This window comes from Ceratotherium simum, chromosome 12, assembly GCF_057802395.1.
Source record: "Ceratotherium simum simum isolate JZ-2026a chromosome 12, ASM5780239v1, whole genome shotgun sequence".
Lineage (NCBI taxonomy): Eukaryota > Metazoa > Chordata > Mammalia > Perissodactyla > Rhinocerotidae > Ceratotherium > Ceratotherium simum.
The window spans coordinates 69,934,172-69,950,157 of record NC_141911.1 but is presented as its reverse complement, the minus strand read 5'-3'; the positions used below and the strand labels follow the sequence as shown (position 1 = coordinate 69,950,157).

General features: G+C 38.4%; 1 protein-coding gene across 1 annotated transcript in view; it reads right to left on the bottom strand.

The window, feature by feature from the left end:
• Positions 1-15,986, bottom strand: part of COL25A1 (collagen type XXV alpha 1 chain) — a 445,780-nt gene that overhangs the window by 15,598 nt on the left and 414,196 nt on the right. The window contains exons 25-31 of the mRNA XM_087437749.1: positions 13,857-13,937; positions 12,710-12,772; positions 12,062-12,112; positions 9,998-10,024; positions 6,579-6,659; positions 3,769-3,804; positions 2,120-2,173 (exon numbers count right to left, since the gene is read on the bottom strand). Coding sequence (XP_087293875.1) covers positions 2,120-2,173; positions 3,769-3,804; positions 6,579-6,659; positions 9,998-10,024; positions 12,062-12,112; positions 12,710-12,772; positions 13,857-13,937 — 393 coding nt within the window. The remainder of the gene's footprint in view (positions 1-2,119; positions 2,174-3,768; positions 3,805-6,578; positions 6,660-9,997; positions 10,025-12,061; positions 12,113-12,709; positions 12,773-13,856; positions 13,938-15,986) is intronic.

The window sequence follows — 15,986 nt, the reverse complement described above, 5'->3', positions numbered from 1 at the left end:
GAGTTCAGCTGACGCCAGGGGCCATCAGGTCCCTGAAGAGCTGAGTACTAATGCTGTCAATCATGGATTCCACAATTTCTGAATCACATTGTCTGTCAAATGTCTGGTTTCTTTTAGGCTCGTCTGATTTCATTCAGGCTCTTCAATTTGCGCGTCTACACTGAGGAATTATTCTAGAGTGGCCCCCTTTCCTGATTCCTCTCTCTTCAAAATGTGAAACTTTTTCAAGAGTCCAGATGGCGCCTCATCAATTAACGTTGAAAATTACACTCCAGTTCAGCACTTTGGGTTCGGGGCTCTTGGAGAGTGCTGACACACGATCCAGTTAGGATAGTCAGCATGCTGAGTAAATACAAGGGTAACACTTTAAGCTGCCACCATCTGACTCCAACTATGCCTTCAGAAATTCTTAGCGATTTCATTTGCTCTCCTGGTGAATTCTGCCCCAGCGCTGAGACCTGATACTCTGTGACAGTGTGGAGCTCTCCATCGGAAGTAGCAGCTGATTTACCAAACGGTAAGCCCTCTTGAGCCCCAGGGCATTCTTCCAAAAGAAGACTTGAGATTGGCTGCTCCACTTTTAGTACACGTACTGGATTTCTTGACACAATGCTTGCACGCGTCAGCAGTGCAAGGCTCTCAGTTTTTAAGTATTTTTAATTAAGATGATCTTCATACGTCGTTGGTTTGATCTTAGAATAAGACAATTGCAGATTCAGATTATTTATTCCTTTAGGACTCATCTCTAGAAGCAGTCTTGGATAGAGCCGGCCTTCTTCACTACCGTCTGCACGGCCTGCCCTACTTGTATTCTCTTTGGCCTCATTATCTGGTTACTTCTTGCAGATAGTTTTTTCCTCTGCAATCAGATTGTGAACTCTTGTAGACCAGGGAAAACAGCTGCATCTTTGACAGTATTGAGTAAATATGTACCATGTATTAATAAAAGGTTTAGGATGATGAATCAATTATAACGGTATTATTCAATTCACTGGAGCAAATTAGCAAAACAGACTTTCCATAAACGGGAGGAGAGTGTTTCTACTTAGCACGAGGAATGGAGTACGCCCTGTTTGGTACACGGTAACATGTGATAAATATTTACTGAATGAATGAATTCACTCTATAGAACATGGAATTATGTATGCCATAGAAATGGCATACATTTCTTTGGGATGTATGCCAAAGAAATCACTATGTGGCCCTCTATTTTAAAGCAAATTATCCCAGACTGATGAAACTCTATCTAGTTTTAAAAGACCACAAACTTGCATGATGAATCATTCCAGTATTTTGAAGCCCTCACTGTTAGGATACTTTCTTTACATCCTATCCTAGATGGTGGGGAAATTGATGACACAATTCCACCCAGACACACACAAAAACTGTTTTCCAAGGTGAGGAAAAGAAAAAGTGGGAGAAAATCAGAGAAAGAGGGAGAGAAGTTCCAGACAGATGACCAGCTGCTGATGCTGCAGTTCATTTTTGTGTGTCAGATATTTATCTTCCACTCTGAATGTCTTTTTTGTTTTTTTCCCAAGGATATGGAAACATGGCCTAGCAATAGAGAGGTTAGTGAAAGGTTTTTGTTTTATAATGCACTGAAATTATTTCCTTATGGTTAAAGAAAGACAGACTATTCTTTTGCTTGAGAAAAAAAAAGGAGCACATGTAACTGTGTGGAGGAGAATACTTAGGTTTTGTAATTTCCTTTTAAAAAAGATATAACTTACTCTGAATGAATACAGTAGCTTTATATAAAAGATTATCGACCAGAATATGTAGTCCTGGAAATTTTAGCCCCCTTGACTTCAACTTTCTGGATTAAGGCCAAATGAAAATATCTTCCTTATGGGTTACGAAGAAATGGTCTGAGCTATTTATTTTAGCTATGTAAATGTGTGCATTGTTTTTTATTACGCCAGCTATTCTATTTTAATACTCTGTTGTTCTCTTCCCACAGTGTGAGGACTCTGAAAAGAACTTAAGATGGTATGTATTTTTATTTAATGTTAGATGGCCCTTTATTTCTTCTGGAAAATGAACAGTTCAACTAAAATGGAAAAGCCACAAACTATTTTCTTTAGGCCACAGGTTAAAAACCTCAGTAGCAACTTACTCTTTCTCCTTTGGGACCTGCAGGGCCATGGGGTCCCATAGGGCCATCTGTACCCTATAAAAAAAGATACAAATAAGATAATATGAGACATATCCCAAGGGCTATAAGAAAAGCAGTTTTAATTTATCCTGGACTTTCCCTGGGTGCATGATGGCTCGGAATGTCAGTAAGACAATGCATCTCCTTTCGAACTGTTTTATACTTGATTTTTTCAGGCCAGTAGTTTTCAAGAAACTCCTGCCAAAGGGAGGGATTATATAACTGCGCATTTCAATGAAGGGCACACGCAAAAAGCCATATATCATATTTAATTATATATTTCCTCCCTGACTAAATGGAACATCTTCACTTTGCCCCCAGAATCTGGAGAAGAAAAATGTAACTGTTCCTTCACATCACCTCTTCACATCCATTCTCCACTGCACTCTCCTTGGCCATGAGGGCTCTGAAGCCTTGTTTTCAGCTGTTTAAGAGGCTTGAACAGTTATACAAGTGGAAAAAAATATTAAGTGAATGAGAACACTGTTTAACTGTTCAAACCAAACTTTCCTGGACTCTGTTGGGAGCAGCAGGGGCTGTGAGGGAGGGAATTCTTACAGGTTCTGCCGCAGTGGCTGAAGTCACTGGGCTCGCAGGCTCAAACCAGGCAGCCGGATGACCTAATGGCACAATTGCCCTCTGGCCTCCTGGTTCAGGAATTTCTGTGGCAGATGAGGTAATATCTGAATGAATATAGGAACACTGAGGTCCAGTGAAAATAATGACTGCCTGAAGCAGGTTTTCAGAATTGAAGACCTTGGAATTTCTTTTTGATTCTTAAAAATGTAGCAAGGACTTCAAGTGTACTTGCTAATTTCCAGGAAGACTATGCTTAGATTTGCAAAGAATTTTGTTATAATATTTGCAAACATAGGAACTATTTCAGCACAATTTTTAAATAATATTTCTATTCCTGTTCTACTATTCTTGCTTATTCTATTAGATCCTTGTGATATGAAATAATTCAGGGTTTTAAACTCATTCTAATGTTGGTGAATTCTTATCATCCTAACTGATCTTTTTCTTCTGCCTGAACTCAAAGCTCATCTTTAGAATATTTCTAAACACTGAGTATCTGCGGCTGAAATTTAAGAGATAGAGCTGTTAAGAACCAAAGAAAAGAGACAAAATGACAGAAGACAGACAAGTCATTTCCATGAATAGAGATTTGAAAGTTAGTTTCAAGGAAGAAGTTACATTTCTAACATGGACATAAACATAAAAGGGAAAGCAAGTTACAATAAATTCACATTATTTTAATCCCTTCAGAGGGCTTCTCTCATGGAATTACAGGAAATGTCCACTGGCTATGGAAAAATCTGTCTGGGATTCTAAGACAATGAAGCCAATTAGATTGGTGATTCTTCCCACCCAGCAAGCCATCCCGACGGAACCTGGGCTGCAGAAAGAGGTTCTGCAGTTCAGGCTGCACATCAAACAGAGCTGTGGCCCGTGCTCTGTCACCTTCCCTTGTCTGCCACTCTCTTTGTCCTCCTTCTCCTTTCGCTCCAGTCCTGTGGACCCCTCATCATTTGACGGCAAGAAGGTCTGTCCTCACACAAAATTCATAGCCACAAAACATGTTGCAACAAGACGAGGGACTGACTCACCCGGGATCCTGGCTTTCCGTCTAAGCCAGATGCTCCCTGTGTGATTTGGTTGGTAGCAGGGTTGGTGGGTGTAACACGAATGACAAGAACAGAGATTAGTATGAGGCACCGATGCACAAATGTAACACTTCAAACAACATAATACGCAGTCACAGGGTTCTGGGATGAATATCACATTGCTACAAATTGTTAGTTAAAAAAAAAAACAAACACAGAACAGTAAACACCCTACAGATGATGGCTTTTTAACAATATTTCCATTCTACAAATTCTTATTTAGAAATCAAGTTAATGAGGTTTATAAAGTGGGCTTTAAAGTAGTTATGGGTAACAGTTACAGGCTGCTAATTTCCATATGAAATTCATTTTCTAAAGACTGTACTATTCATAATGTATTTCTTTAGGTTCTGAAGAAAAAATAACAGCCAATCTCATTGGGCTCATTGTAATAATCAATCAAGGTTAGCATTTCAGAGGAGAAGAAAACAGCTCTAGTTTTGCTTGTTAAAATAGCATTTGTGAGGGGCCGGCCTGGTGGCGTAGTGGTTAAGTTTGCGAGTTCCGCTTCTGCGGCCCGGGGCTCGCAGGTTCGGATCCCCAGCGCAGACCTACGCACCGCTCATCCAGCCATGCTGTGGCAGTGTCCCATATATAAAATAGAGGAAGATGGGCACAGATGTTAGCCCAGGATCAATCTTTCTCAGCAAAAAGAGGAAGACTGGCAATGGATGTTAGCTCATGGCCAATCTCCCTCACCAAAAAGGAAAACAAATAGTATCTGTGAATATCAAATACAGAATTTTAACATGGCAAGATGACTATGGATTTTACATGAACAATATTCATTGTTTTCTGGATTGTTCTTACTGTGTTCACATTAGTCACCACTAGAGGGACTACTAGGAACAGGAAAAAGCCAGAAAAATGTCATGAGCCCAAGCAAAAAATACCTGTCCCACACGAAATCGTTCCTCAATTCACTTCAAATAATCATTGCATCCAAGTCTGAATGGGAAATGTTTTAAAAATCTAATGTGGTTTGATGCATGCTTTTCTTTACCTTGAACTCAAGGCTACCTGTAGTGTATGATTAAAAGATGACATTTTCAATGCTTGTCTCAAGAATAAGCACAACTTACTTCTTTGATACGGCTTTTGTATCTCAAAACTCAAATAGTGATTTATAGTCCTTTAAAAATATTGATTAGGTCAAGGAGTATTTAAGACAGACAATGCACTAGCCCTATAAATTCTTTTGGCAAGGCTGCAGAGCTATTTCTCCATTTTATGCTTCAGATGTAGTTAACAATACAAAATGGAAGAAAAAAATCTATTCCAGCTGCAAACTTTACCAGTGATGCTATACCATATATATTTTGGGTACTTTTAGTTTTTTATTTTACAATTCCTTCTATATAATCCTATTATGAGTCAGATTATAACTGCAAAGTACATCTTTAGTTAGCAATGAGGAAAATCTAAAAAATGTGTGTGTGTTGTTTTTTGTTTGTTTAATGCTAGTGTATATAGCGCTTCTGGCTAAACGTTGCCTAAAAATAATCACTCCCCCCAAATGTGAAATTAGGACAAACTTTAGAGACATCAGATTGAGGGTTTACATAAAATAGAAATCCAAACTTCCTTTTGCCTTTTGATACTTTCCTCAGAGTCACCAATATTATAATATTTAAAAATAAATAGGGAGATGGTAAAATTTTTGCACTGACAATATAATATTATATTTACCTGGAATGTGAATTAATGACTCACATATGTTATAGAGGGTTTACGCCTGTGGTCCATTCATCTAATTGGTGTTATTTAACCTATATTCCAATATGAGGCTTATACCACTCATCCAATAGATGAATACATATGAAGCATCTGGTACGTGCCTGATCTATCTAAGGCACTGGCTACCAAGTAGAATACTTTGGTACTTAAATACACATGGGAAAAATGAAATAAGTGGTCACCAACTTTTTTTTATCTGTAAAATATGTGTATAAACTATTTTCCATTGCCAATTTTATATCATATTTTAATAATATAATCTATAATATTCTTTACTGACTTTTATCTGCATTCACTGAATAGACAGCATAGTAAAAGCTTGAAACTAAAACCTCATATTCAATAATCATTTAAAAAAATCTCTTACTTGTGGAAAGAAGACTGACATAAAGTGCATAAAAGATGAAAATCCCCTTTTCATTAAAAATAAAAATGTCTAAACAACTGCAAAACACTTCTTCAACATTATCCACTCTTGCCACAAGAACCTCATAAAAGGGTATTTCCAAAACAAACAATGTACAACATCCAGACCACGATGTGACTGATTAATATAAGGAGCCACAGCACTGACCTCAGCCATCAACAATGGCCAATTGTATACCTGCCACCAACAGAGGGCTACGGTTTTTGATACCAAAGGAGAAAAAAAAAATTGAGGGAGGATTTTAAACTGCACTAAATTATAAAAACGTTTGGGAGAAATTATGAAATAACCAGCACAATACTTTTTTAAAGGAGAAGGTGATGAGAGAAGGATTGTCAGCCTCAGAAGAGGAAGGTTGGCGTGTATGTAATTGAAAGACAGAGCACTTAAGGCATTGTTTGCTATGGGTCCTCCTCTGACACAAGAGCAAACATCAGAGAACACACAGTTGGGCTGAGCTCTGCTCTAACATAACATGTCTTCCAATCACAGAAATCTCAACTGTAAGATAGTCACCGAGTAAACCAGAGTTGTTACTTGAAAGAAAAGTCTGAGATTTGCACTGAAATGGAAAGTTTTCTTTACTTACTGGAAGACCAAGGGGTCCTCTGTCACCCTTTTGACCTGGTTCACCCTTCAATCCTTTAACACCATTTAACCCTGGTTCACCCTAAATGCAAAAGCAAATGCCAATTTTGGTTGCTATCACGGGTGTTTCAACTGCGAGAGAAGAGAGCCAGTCTCTGAAATGGCTGCAGATTCCAGTTTTAGGTGACAGCAGAGTCAGGCTAGATTTGACTTGCATTAGTTCAAAATTAATTTTAAAAAATTTAAAAAATTAATAAACTGAAATTGACAATTAAATAATATTCTTGGAAGCAAAACTCCCGGGAAAGTGTGCTGCTTACAATCAAAATATATATGACTGAGTTCCTGAATCTTTCAGTTCTATCTCAGGGAAACTGGTGTTATGCTACATTGTCCTGACCAAGCAAATCACAGACAATCAGAGCAGAGGATGCTGAAGGAGGTTCAGCAGGAAAACCCACTCTGCTGGAATGGAAAACTGGAATATGCAGGACAGCGTTATACACAGATATTTTAAGCCTTTAAGCATTTTGCCCAGGGGAAGCAGTTAAAAATGCAGCACCCGATGTTTGAAGTGATGCCATTTAGTGAGTCCTCATTCATTCATATTGCCAAGTCAGGTCCCTACATGGGCCAATTAATAGAGTAGACAATAAATAGCCAATCTCAGAAGAGAATATGAAGGTCACAGAACTTAAATGTGGCTTTACTAACTGTCCGCCTGCCCAATGTTAGAATAAAGGAGGTTTGAATTCAACTTAAGATGACATCACGAAAGCCATGGTAAGTGATAAATTCTCTTGACTCTGTTTTTCAAAAATCTAAGAATACAGGACAGCTACTTTCTATCAGAGCAGCACGTTAGAAATAGAGAGTTCTGACGTGTTCACTTTTAACTCTTAAGTACAGATAGTAATTTCATCAAGAAAATCTTGAAAGGCGTGTAAAAGGAAGATGATTTCAGTCTCAAATGCCCTGTAGAGTCTCGCTGGGTGGGGCGGGAGGGGGAGATTATGCTTACACGGCAGGGCAGTTGTTAACCTGGGCAGTATTTCCCCCATCTGCCTGGTGAGGAAAATCAGTGTGGTGCTTATTAAACATAGAGTCCAGGGCCCCACCTAGACCACAGTGGTACAGGAATGGGTGTTTTTAATAAGCCTCCCAGGGGATTCTTCTCATCAGGAAATTCTGGGCAGCAGTGAGCTAAGGAGCATCCATGAAACCAGGCTATATATTTGAACTTCCAAAGGAATCACAAAGTAATGAACACATTGGCATAACCTAGTGGGTTTTGGGGGTTCTGAAGATAGGACATGCTCAGTGCTGCCACCATAGGAAATCCAAATGTGCTATGGTGGGTAAAGTATGATCCTGGGAATGTCACAGAGCTAGAGTCAATCTGAGATCAAGACCAAGGCTCAATAGCCATCTCCAGCTAACTGGCTAAACTTGAGATCCACGGCTTTGCAAGTGTGCAGACTTTCAGCAGGTGGTCTTGAGACGACGAACAGGCAGGGCAGCTTTGGTAGGCTGGGAAATTCTTTGGTGAGGAATCACGCATTTATAGGAGTGGGCATTAATTGAGAAGGTGAGTTGATAAACAATCAAATTCAGTGGCAAAAAGACAAAATTTCAACTCTGGACCTAAATTCAAGTCCCAAATCTGTCATTTAAGTAGCAGTGTAATTTAGGTCAAATAACTTCAATTTCCTGGGCCTATAGTTTATCATCTGTAAAATCAAGGAACTAGCACAGGTAATCTATAATGTCTTTTCAACTTCATAATTCTCTGAAATCTATGATTTCAGTAACAATTGAAGTTAAGTACAGGCAAAATAAACCATTGCATTTTAGATTTCAAAAGGATCTTGGGCATCTATTAATCTAATGGTGATGGGGTATCTGAATCACTCATGGAATTAAAAACACAGTCTTGGAGGCTTTAGCTTGAGTTATTATGATTAGGTTGGTCTTTAGTGGTGTCTTAAAATCCAAGGAGAAGCCCAGAGTGGGAAACACTGATTTAGTCCGGAGTAGGAACAGAGGCCCAGAGAGGTTAGGTAACTACCAAGACCACAAAGCTGACAGACGGGCTCTTTCTTCTGATCCCAGAACAATGCTCTTACCCCAAACTATAATCCCCGTGCCTGGGACACTGTCACTCACTGGCCCTACCAGAAGATAAGGTACTCTGAAGAATGAAGAACTCTTCCCATTCTTGGGTGAGTCACCTGCCCAGTCCCGAAAAGGAAACTCAGGTTTCTGGAGTCAGACCAATACCTCTGCCACCCCTAAAGCTGGTGGGCCAGATGGGGACCCCAGAGGAGAGGGTGGGCTGCCTCTAGGCGTTCTGATTCCTAGTGCCAACATTGCATTTATGTGTTCCTCCACCCTTCACCATTTAAATGAACCAACTCACTACTGAGGAGCTTTCAAGAGTCCTTGAACTTCTCAAGCAGCGTTGAGGAATAGGTAAAATTGTCTGTTCAGAACAAAGCATCAAATCACAAGATTAAAATGACAACTGACATGTATTGGATGTTTATCAACAACTGTAGATATTTTGCTAAGTGTTTTATCATGCCTCATTAAATCATCACAACACTATGAGGTAAGTTACCTAGTTGAGTAAACGAAGGATCAGAGAGAGTAAATAATCTGCCCAAGGTGACACAGCCTGTCAGCGGCAAAGGTGAGATTAGAACATAGGCTCTCACCACAAATGCTCCTTGGAAGAAGGAGCTTGTCTTTCAGGGCTCATTTAATCCTCCAAGGTGTCGTCTTGGTCTACACAAATGCAAAGACCAGGTGGAGAGCATCTTCACACTACAAGCTGCACTAATTCTGACAATGAGGGGCTATTCTCCATTGTTCTCTTGTGAATCCAGAGTATAGAATACACGTATGTGATGTAATCTTATCCTCAGTAGAGCAAACCTGAAGTACCTCACCCCATTCTAGACCAGTGACCTCTGGGGGAGTACAAAAATAAGATGCTGGGTAGTCAAAGCATTTAGGTACAGTACCGCTATATGACAAGCAAGAAGCATCAATTAATAACATCTAAATATATAACTAAAGATACCATAATAAGAAAGAGCATCTGGACTGGTCTGAGAATCTCATCAGATTCACTTCTGAATGGTTGACTTTGAGTACAGTATGACTGGTAACTTAAGAAACTTACATAGTGACAAGGAAAGAGGTAAAATGAGGAATAATTCATCTCCAGGTGACATCACTTAAATCTGTTGTAAGGCATTCTGTGTTGTGAGATTTAAACATCTGGATACTTAAAGGCTTAAAGATTATCAACATTACTTGACAAATAAATAAGACAGGACAGACATGCTTCCGCCATGCTCCTCCATGATTAACAAGGAAACAGAAATCAAATAATCAAGGGATTTGTTGTATTACCTTTGGTCCAGGAAGTCCATGGGGTCCCTGAAAATGGAAAACACAGCTTTTAATTAAGAATTAACTCGTTATTTCCCAGCAGAAGTGAATATTATACAAAGTAACAAAAGAGATGTAAAACAAGAATCTTCTTGTTTGAGCTAAAGTTAGAGGCAGGCCAGTAGAGTTAGCACCTAGTGGAAATTCCTTCCAGCTCTTAGATTGCTCTATAATAGGAAATTCATTAATAGCAATTCTAGGGAGGGAAGAATCTGCCACGGTTATATGGAAGAAAAAAAGTATTGTGAACCCACACTACTCCTATTTCTCAACTCCCCATTTATCTCAACTCATAAACTTTATGAGTTTATATGGAATAAAAGTAGGCCTTAAAAGACAGAAATTTGTCAAAGAAAAGTCCCAGACTTTTAGTACCAGTGAAGAGAAAACCTTTTCCATTACTAATTCCTCTAGACCCAAGCTGCTGAGGAATCTAAACGAGGAAAGAAATGAGGAGATGCCAGTCAAGTTTGGAACCCTGTTGCATCATTCATTTAATTTAAAACTAAGGAAAGGATTCTAATGCAGGAGTGCTAAGCATTGTTATTTAGAATGCATTTATTTTTACAAAGACGAATTCTCCAAGGCTCTTGTAACAGTTGTTTACCAATGGAAGGAAGTCATAACGCATGCACAAATCAGGGTTTTTCCTCTGTATTTTGTGGAAAATCTAAATATAGAGACTAATTAGCCAACCTAAATTAACTAAAGCTTACTGTGTATTACTTTAAATTTTCAAGTGATTAAAATAAATTATTTTGAAAGAGGAGTATTTAAATACCCATCAGTGAAACCCTACAACAGTAGGAAAAAGTTTTTTATCAAGCAATACACAGATATTTGTTACACATGTCTACTTTGGAATAATATTTTCCCTTAGATAAGTTGTGAATAAACATTTTCAGGAAATAGCTGTTACTTTATCAAGTATCCTTATCTCATTTTAGTAATGGTTTAAAATTTCTTTAAACTAATTAAATTTTGTGATATGAACAGGATATAGCATTTTTAACTTAATCTTCTAACTTAAAGTGGAGGGAGTATGAAAAAGCCAAAAGTATGCCATTTGCTTAATTCTTAATGAACTGTTTAGTTTTAAGAAAAGAAGGATAATTAAAATTGTTTTGTGGTATGGAATAGAAATGAGTGAGTAAGGAATAGATGGTTGGGTCTGGGGCTACGTGCAGCTTAGATCATTCCAATGAGGCTCTTTCTTAGGGCACAATAGGAGGAAAGAGTGACCACAGTTTACTTAATCTGTAGAGTTGAAGACATGTGGTTTATTGAGGCATCTGAGAGATGAAGGGGACCTTAGAGGCTGCCTGACTTGTCCCCTCCTGCCCCAGTCAAAAGCATTAGAAGCACTGAGCCATTTACGTTCTAGCCTTAACACAACTGTCACTGGGTGACATTTGGAAAATTACACTGGTTTAATGGCTGCCTTCCTCACTAGATGTAAGTCCCTAGAGGGGACCAATGTAAGTCTCCATTGGTCTCTGAGGAATACCTGCAGTAAACACTGCATCTACTGAAGTACCATAAAAATGAAAAGAAAAGATCCAACAATATATGCCATCTGTGGAAGTGAGCTTCCCTTTTATCATATTATTTTATAAATGTTCTTATTCACATTTCCTTAAAGGGTCGCAATCCTCAAAGCTGGTTAGAAACATCCATTAACGGCTACAATTATTAATCTTGTTATGCTACTAATGGCCTAGAGCAGTGATTGGTTAAAATGATTTTCTGATGTTCATACCATAAGGTTGGAATAAAGCTGGCCAGATCTCTCTCTCTTCAACTCTCCTATCACAAAACTACACTGTCTCTTTCCGACAGATGCGTTTGGAAGAGTGAAAGACAGCACTGTAAAGTCAGCATATCTCAAAGCACCTCGTATTTTCTGTCCAATCCACAGAAAGCAGTTCAAAACACAAGCTGGCTGTTTTCAGGGATGTGTTCGTGTTTTCTGTAGTAGCACGCTCATCAATAAATGATCACATGGTGGAGAGAGGGGAGACTCACCATGGGGCCTGGTGGGCCATGGGGACCTGGTGGGCCTGGTGGGCCTATGATCTGCAAGTCCAAAAAATAAACATGGATTGGGTTACTTCATTTAGATAAGGCAGTGTGACTTGAATCTTGTGCTATTAATCATTGCAGAGGAAGAAGGGATGCATTTGATTCTCTAGGTTTAGAAATTCTTTTAAGAGAACAAAAAATCTTGAAAAAAATACAGTTGTTCTACAAAAGCCAGAATAAATCAAAAGTACATTCAAAGAAAAGGAAGCAACCGATTACCAAGAAATACTATAATGCCACAACCACTATTGAACTCTCAGATCTTTCACTAAGCCACAACAGGGCTCTGGAGGGAAAAAGAACCTATGTTCTATATTCACAGAGCTCTGTCCACAGCATCGTGGGAAAACCATTGATTTCTCCTCAGGATGAGACAGTCCTCTGAAACACTGCTTCTAACTCAGAGCTCTGAGATACTTGGTCTTTCCTCGTACAAGACCGACAAATGTTTGTTCTACAGTTTGACAAACCAAGAGGGTTGCAGTCTTTCTACCATTGACAAACGCCATGTGGCACAAACTGAGCTAGGTGAGTAACAGGCCTGTTTCAGAGTTCTCCAGGAACGTAGACGTTCCGCCACCAAGGACTTACGGAAGGACCCTGAGGACCCGGCAGCCCGGAGTCTCCTTTCTCTCCTTTGATTCCATTGGCACCCTACAAATAACCATTGAGAGAACTGAGCTGGTGAACTTATTTCCAAAGTGTAAGAAACAACTGAATTTTCTCCCCAAGTCCACCATCCCCTTGAAATTTTTATAATATTATGCACGTGACATATAAAAGAGGAATTTAACCCCTTGAGTTTTAGCCTCAAACGGCAAGCTTCCTCCAATCCCTAGGATGGTGGGTGACAAGTGAAATAAAATATAAAGCAAATAAAAACTAGGTTAGGCTTGATTGGTTAACTCATACATTGTTAAATACATCAGATTATAAACGTCATTTTTTTTATGGTAGTGCTCACTTTGAATGGCAAAGGTCAGTCTTTTTAAATTATTTTGGTGAGGAAGATTGGCCCTGAGCTAACATCTGTGCCCATCTTCCTCTATTTTGCACGTGGAACGCCACAACAGCATGGCTTGATGAGCAGTGCGTAGATGTGCACCTGGGATCCGAACTAGTGAACTCCGGGCCGCCACAGCGGAGCGTGTGAACTTAACCACTATGCTACCAGGCCAGCCCAAAGGTCAGTCTTTTAACTTAGTTTTCATTGACATTTATTTATACATTTCCTTGTTTTAAAACAGATCTAGGGCAATGAAGTTTTCTACATGTTTTTCCTACATTTTTCCCTCGAAATTCTCAGTAAAAATGATGGAGGAAAACAGTAAAAACACCATCCCACAGTATCATACACACAAAGAGAACACTTTCCAGGCTAACTTGTTTTTTAATTGTTTTATATTTTTTGGTTAGTTAATTTTTTATTATAGTTTATTTAAAAATGATCAGTCACCACCATCTTATGCATACTAAGTTAAAGTGATCAACTATATTTATTTTACTATCTTCTAGTAAAATAATTCAGGGAAACCTGATGGTGTGTTTTATAAGTCATTTGGCTGATGCTTTAACATTTTTTAGTGCCCCAGTGGAGTATTTAACCAATAATACCTTAAATATTTAAAAATAAAAATGTTATAAGAACCACTGGACAGGACTGCAGCTAATAACATAACCCTTTTCTGATTATTTAGTTTATCTTAATACGAACACATCATAAAAAGTATAAACCTACCGGTAATCCAGGAAGTCCAATTCCTCCTTTTTCACCTGGCATACCTGGGTCCCCCATGTCTCCCTTTGAGCCTTTGAGTCCCTACAAATGATATAGTTTGCATGTAAGAGTCTTACCGACGCTTGATAGTATCATCCTCAGGAAAATAGAATTCTAGATCAGTTTTGTCACTAGGTGGGCCCTATGCTGAGATGACTCTGGTTTTCATTGTTAGGTAGAGTTATTTCTTATAGCAACCTTCTACATTGAATCAATACTCTTTCCCCATATAATGGAAGGGATTAAATTCTATTACTTAGGCCATTTAAGTATGAAAAACATGAATTTAGGTGTTGACATGGTTTCTCCTGTTTCCATATTTTCACTTGGCAGCTACTTCTGTATCACTAGTCCTGAGAACAATTTAATGGATTAGGTTTCAACAGTACAATATACATTTTGAATCAGGACTACTGTTATGATAACAAAGATCCAAATAAATTTCTCCCATCTCCACCCACTATTCTCCTCTACCCCCTTACAGGCAGGCAGAAGTTCCAATCACATCAGTTTTCAATGGTCCAATACACAGACAGGTAAATCATTTACTGCACACCAATGCTCAATCAATGCTTAGAAATACTTCAAGTTTTCCACAGTGTTCTTATGTTCTCATGACGTCTCTATGAGGTGTTCCAGGATGTTATTTTTATTTTTCTTCTACAGTAAGGAAATAGATAAATGTGTGTTTTGAATGCTAGCAAATCTGAATTTTGTGATTCTAATACTGAAATTAATTTATATTGTTAAGCATTTTTGTCCAAGGGACCTCACTGCAATATGACCAGATGGCCCATTCTTCAGCAGAGATGATCACAGTTATTATAGCAAGGGGCCCCCAGACTGCACTAATCTGTTCATCTTCTCCCCACTAAAATCTACAGAAGGACAGCAATGTGTTTTTTCTTGTACTTATACATATTTCATCGCACCTAGTTCAGAATCACCCACTAGGTGGGTGGGTAGGTGACTGAATGGGTAGGTGGATCTTACTGGTTAATCAGACCCTGGTTGGTTGTAGGAATTGAGTTATGGACAGCAGCAGGATAGCCAACCCACTGTACTTAGTAGCAGAAGAAGACCTTGTGAAGCCTGTAGAAAAAAATCCAGCTCTTGTATACGTAGGGACCACGTAAGTATGTCACTATGCATGTCAAATTAATTATTTTTAATGACTAACAATGGGAAAGGTAATACAACTAGATTTTTAAATTCTAATGTGATCTCTGATTGATAATAGCAAATTATCTAAAGCTTCTTTCTTTTTAAGCTACCACATGTTTATTTAACGTGACATGATTTCAACATACAGATCTGATATTAAAATCACTCTCATCTTAATTTTCTTATCTAGTACTATCTACTGGGGAGTATATTTCACTAACTGTATCAAGAAACACCTTGATTTCTTATGATCTTCTTGATTTTACCCATTTCTTGGGTAAATAACGGAAGCTGAGAAAACATCAAATATCTTGAAACTGACCCTTGTGATTGGATTCTGAATTCTGAATACAGTCCATTCTCCTGCTCAGATTCTTTTTGGCCAGGTGTCAGCTATGGTTTATGGGCCAAATCTAGCCAAGGGATTATTTTTGTACAGGATGAATGTTTTTAAAAATTTTTAAGGGGTGTTAAAAAAAAAAAAAAAGAATATGTGACAGAGACTGTATGTGGCCCTAAAATATTTACTATCTAGTCCTTTATAGAAAAGTTTGCCAATCTCTGTTTTGGGGGAACCCTCGGATATTGCCACGTTCTGCACAGCTACCAGTGCCCTGCTTGCTTCTGTCTTTCCTAATGATCTAGAAAATTAGGTGTAATCTTTATTTGGGAAAAGAAAACATTGTCAAAATCACACAAATAAGCAATATCTAATTTTGTGGAAACTATGGTCACTGATTTTAATCTTGAATTATTTGTATTCACTGATGAAAATTAGGCTATTCTTACTAAATTGGCAACGATCTTACAAGTCTACTAAAAATTCACAGAGGTGTCACTGGTAGATTGATAAGGACCATTAAGACAAAACTGAAGATCATATAGCTTGTACATTTCTGCAAAAGAAAACTAATGTCTACCGTAAAA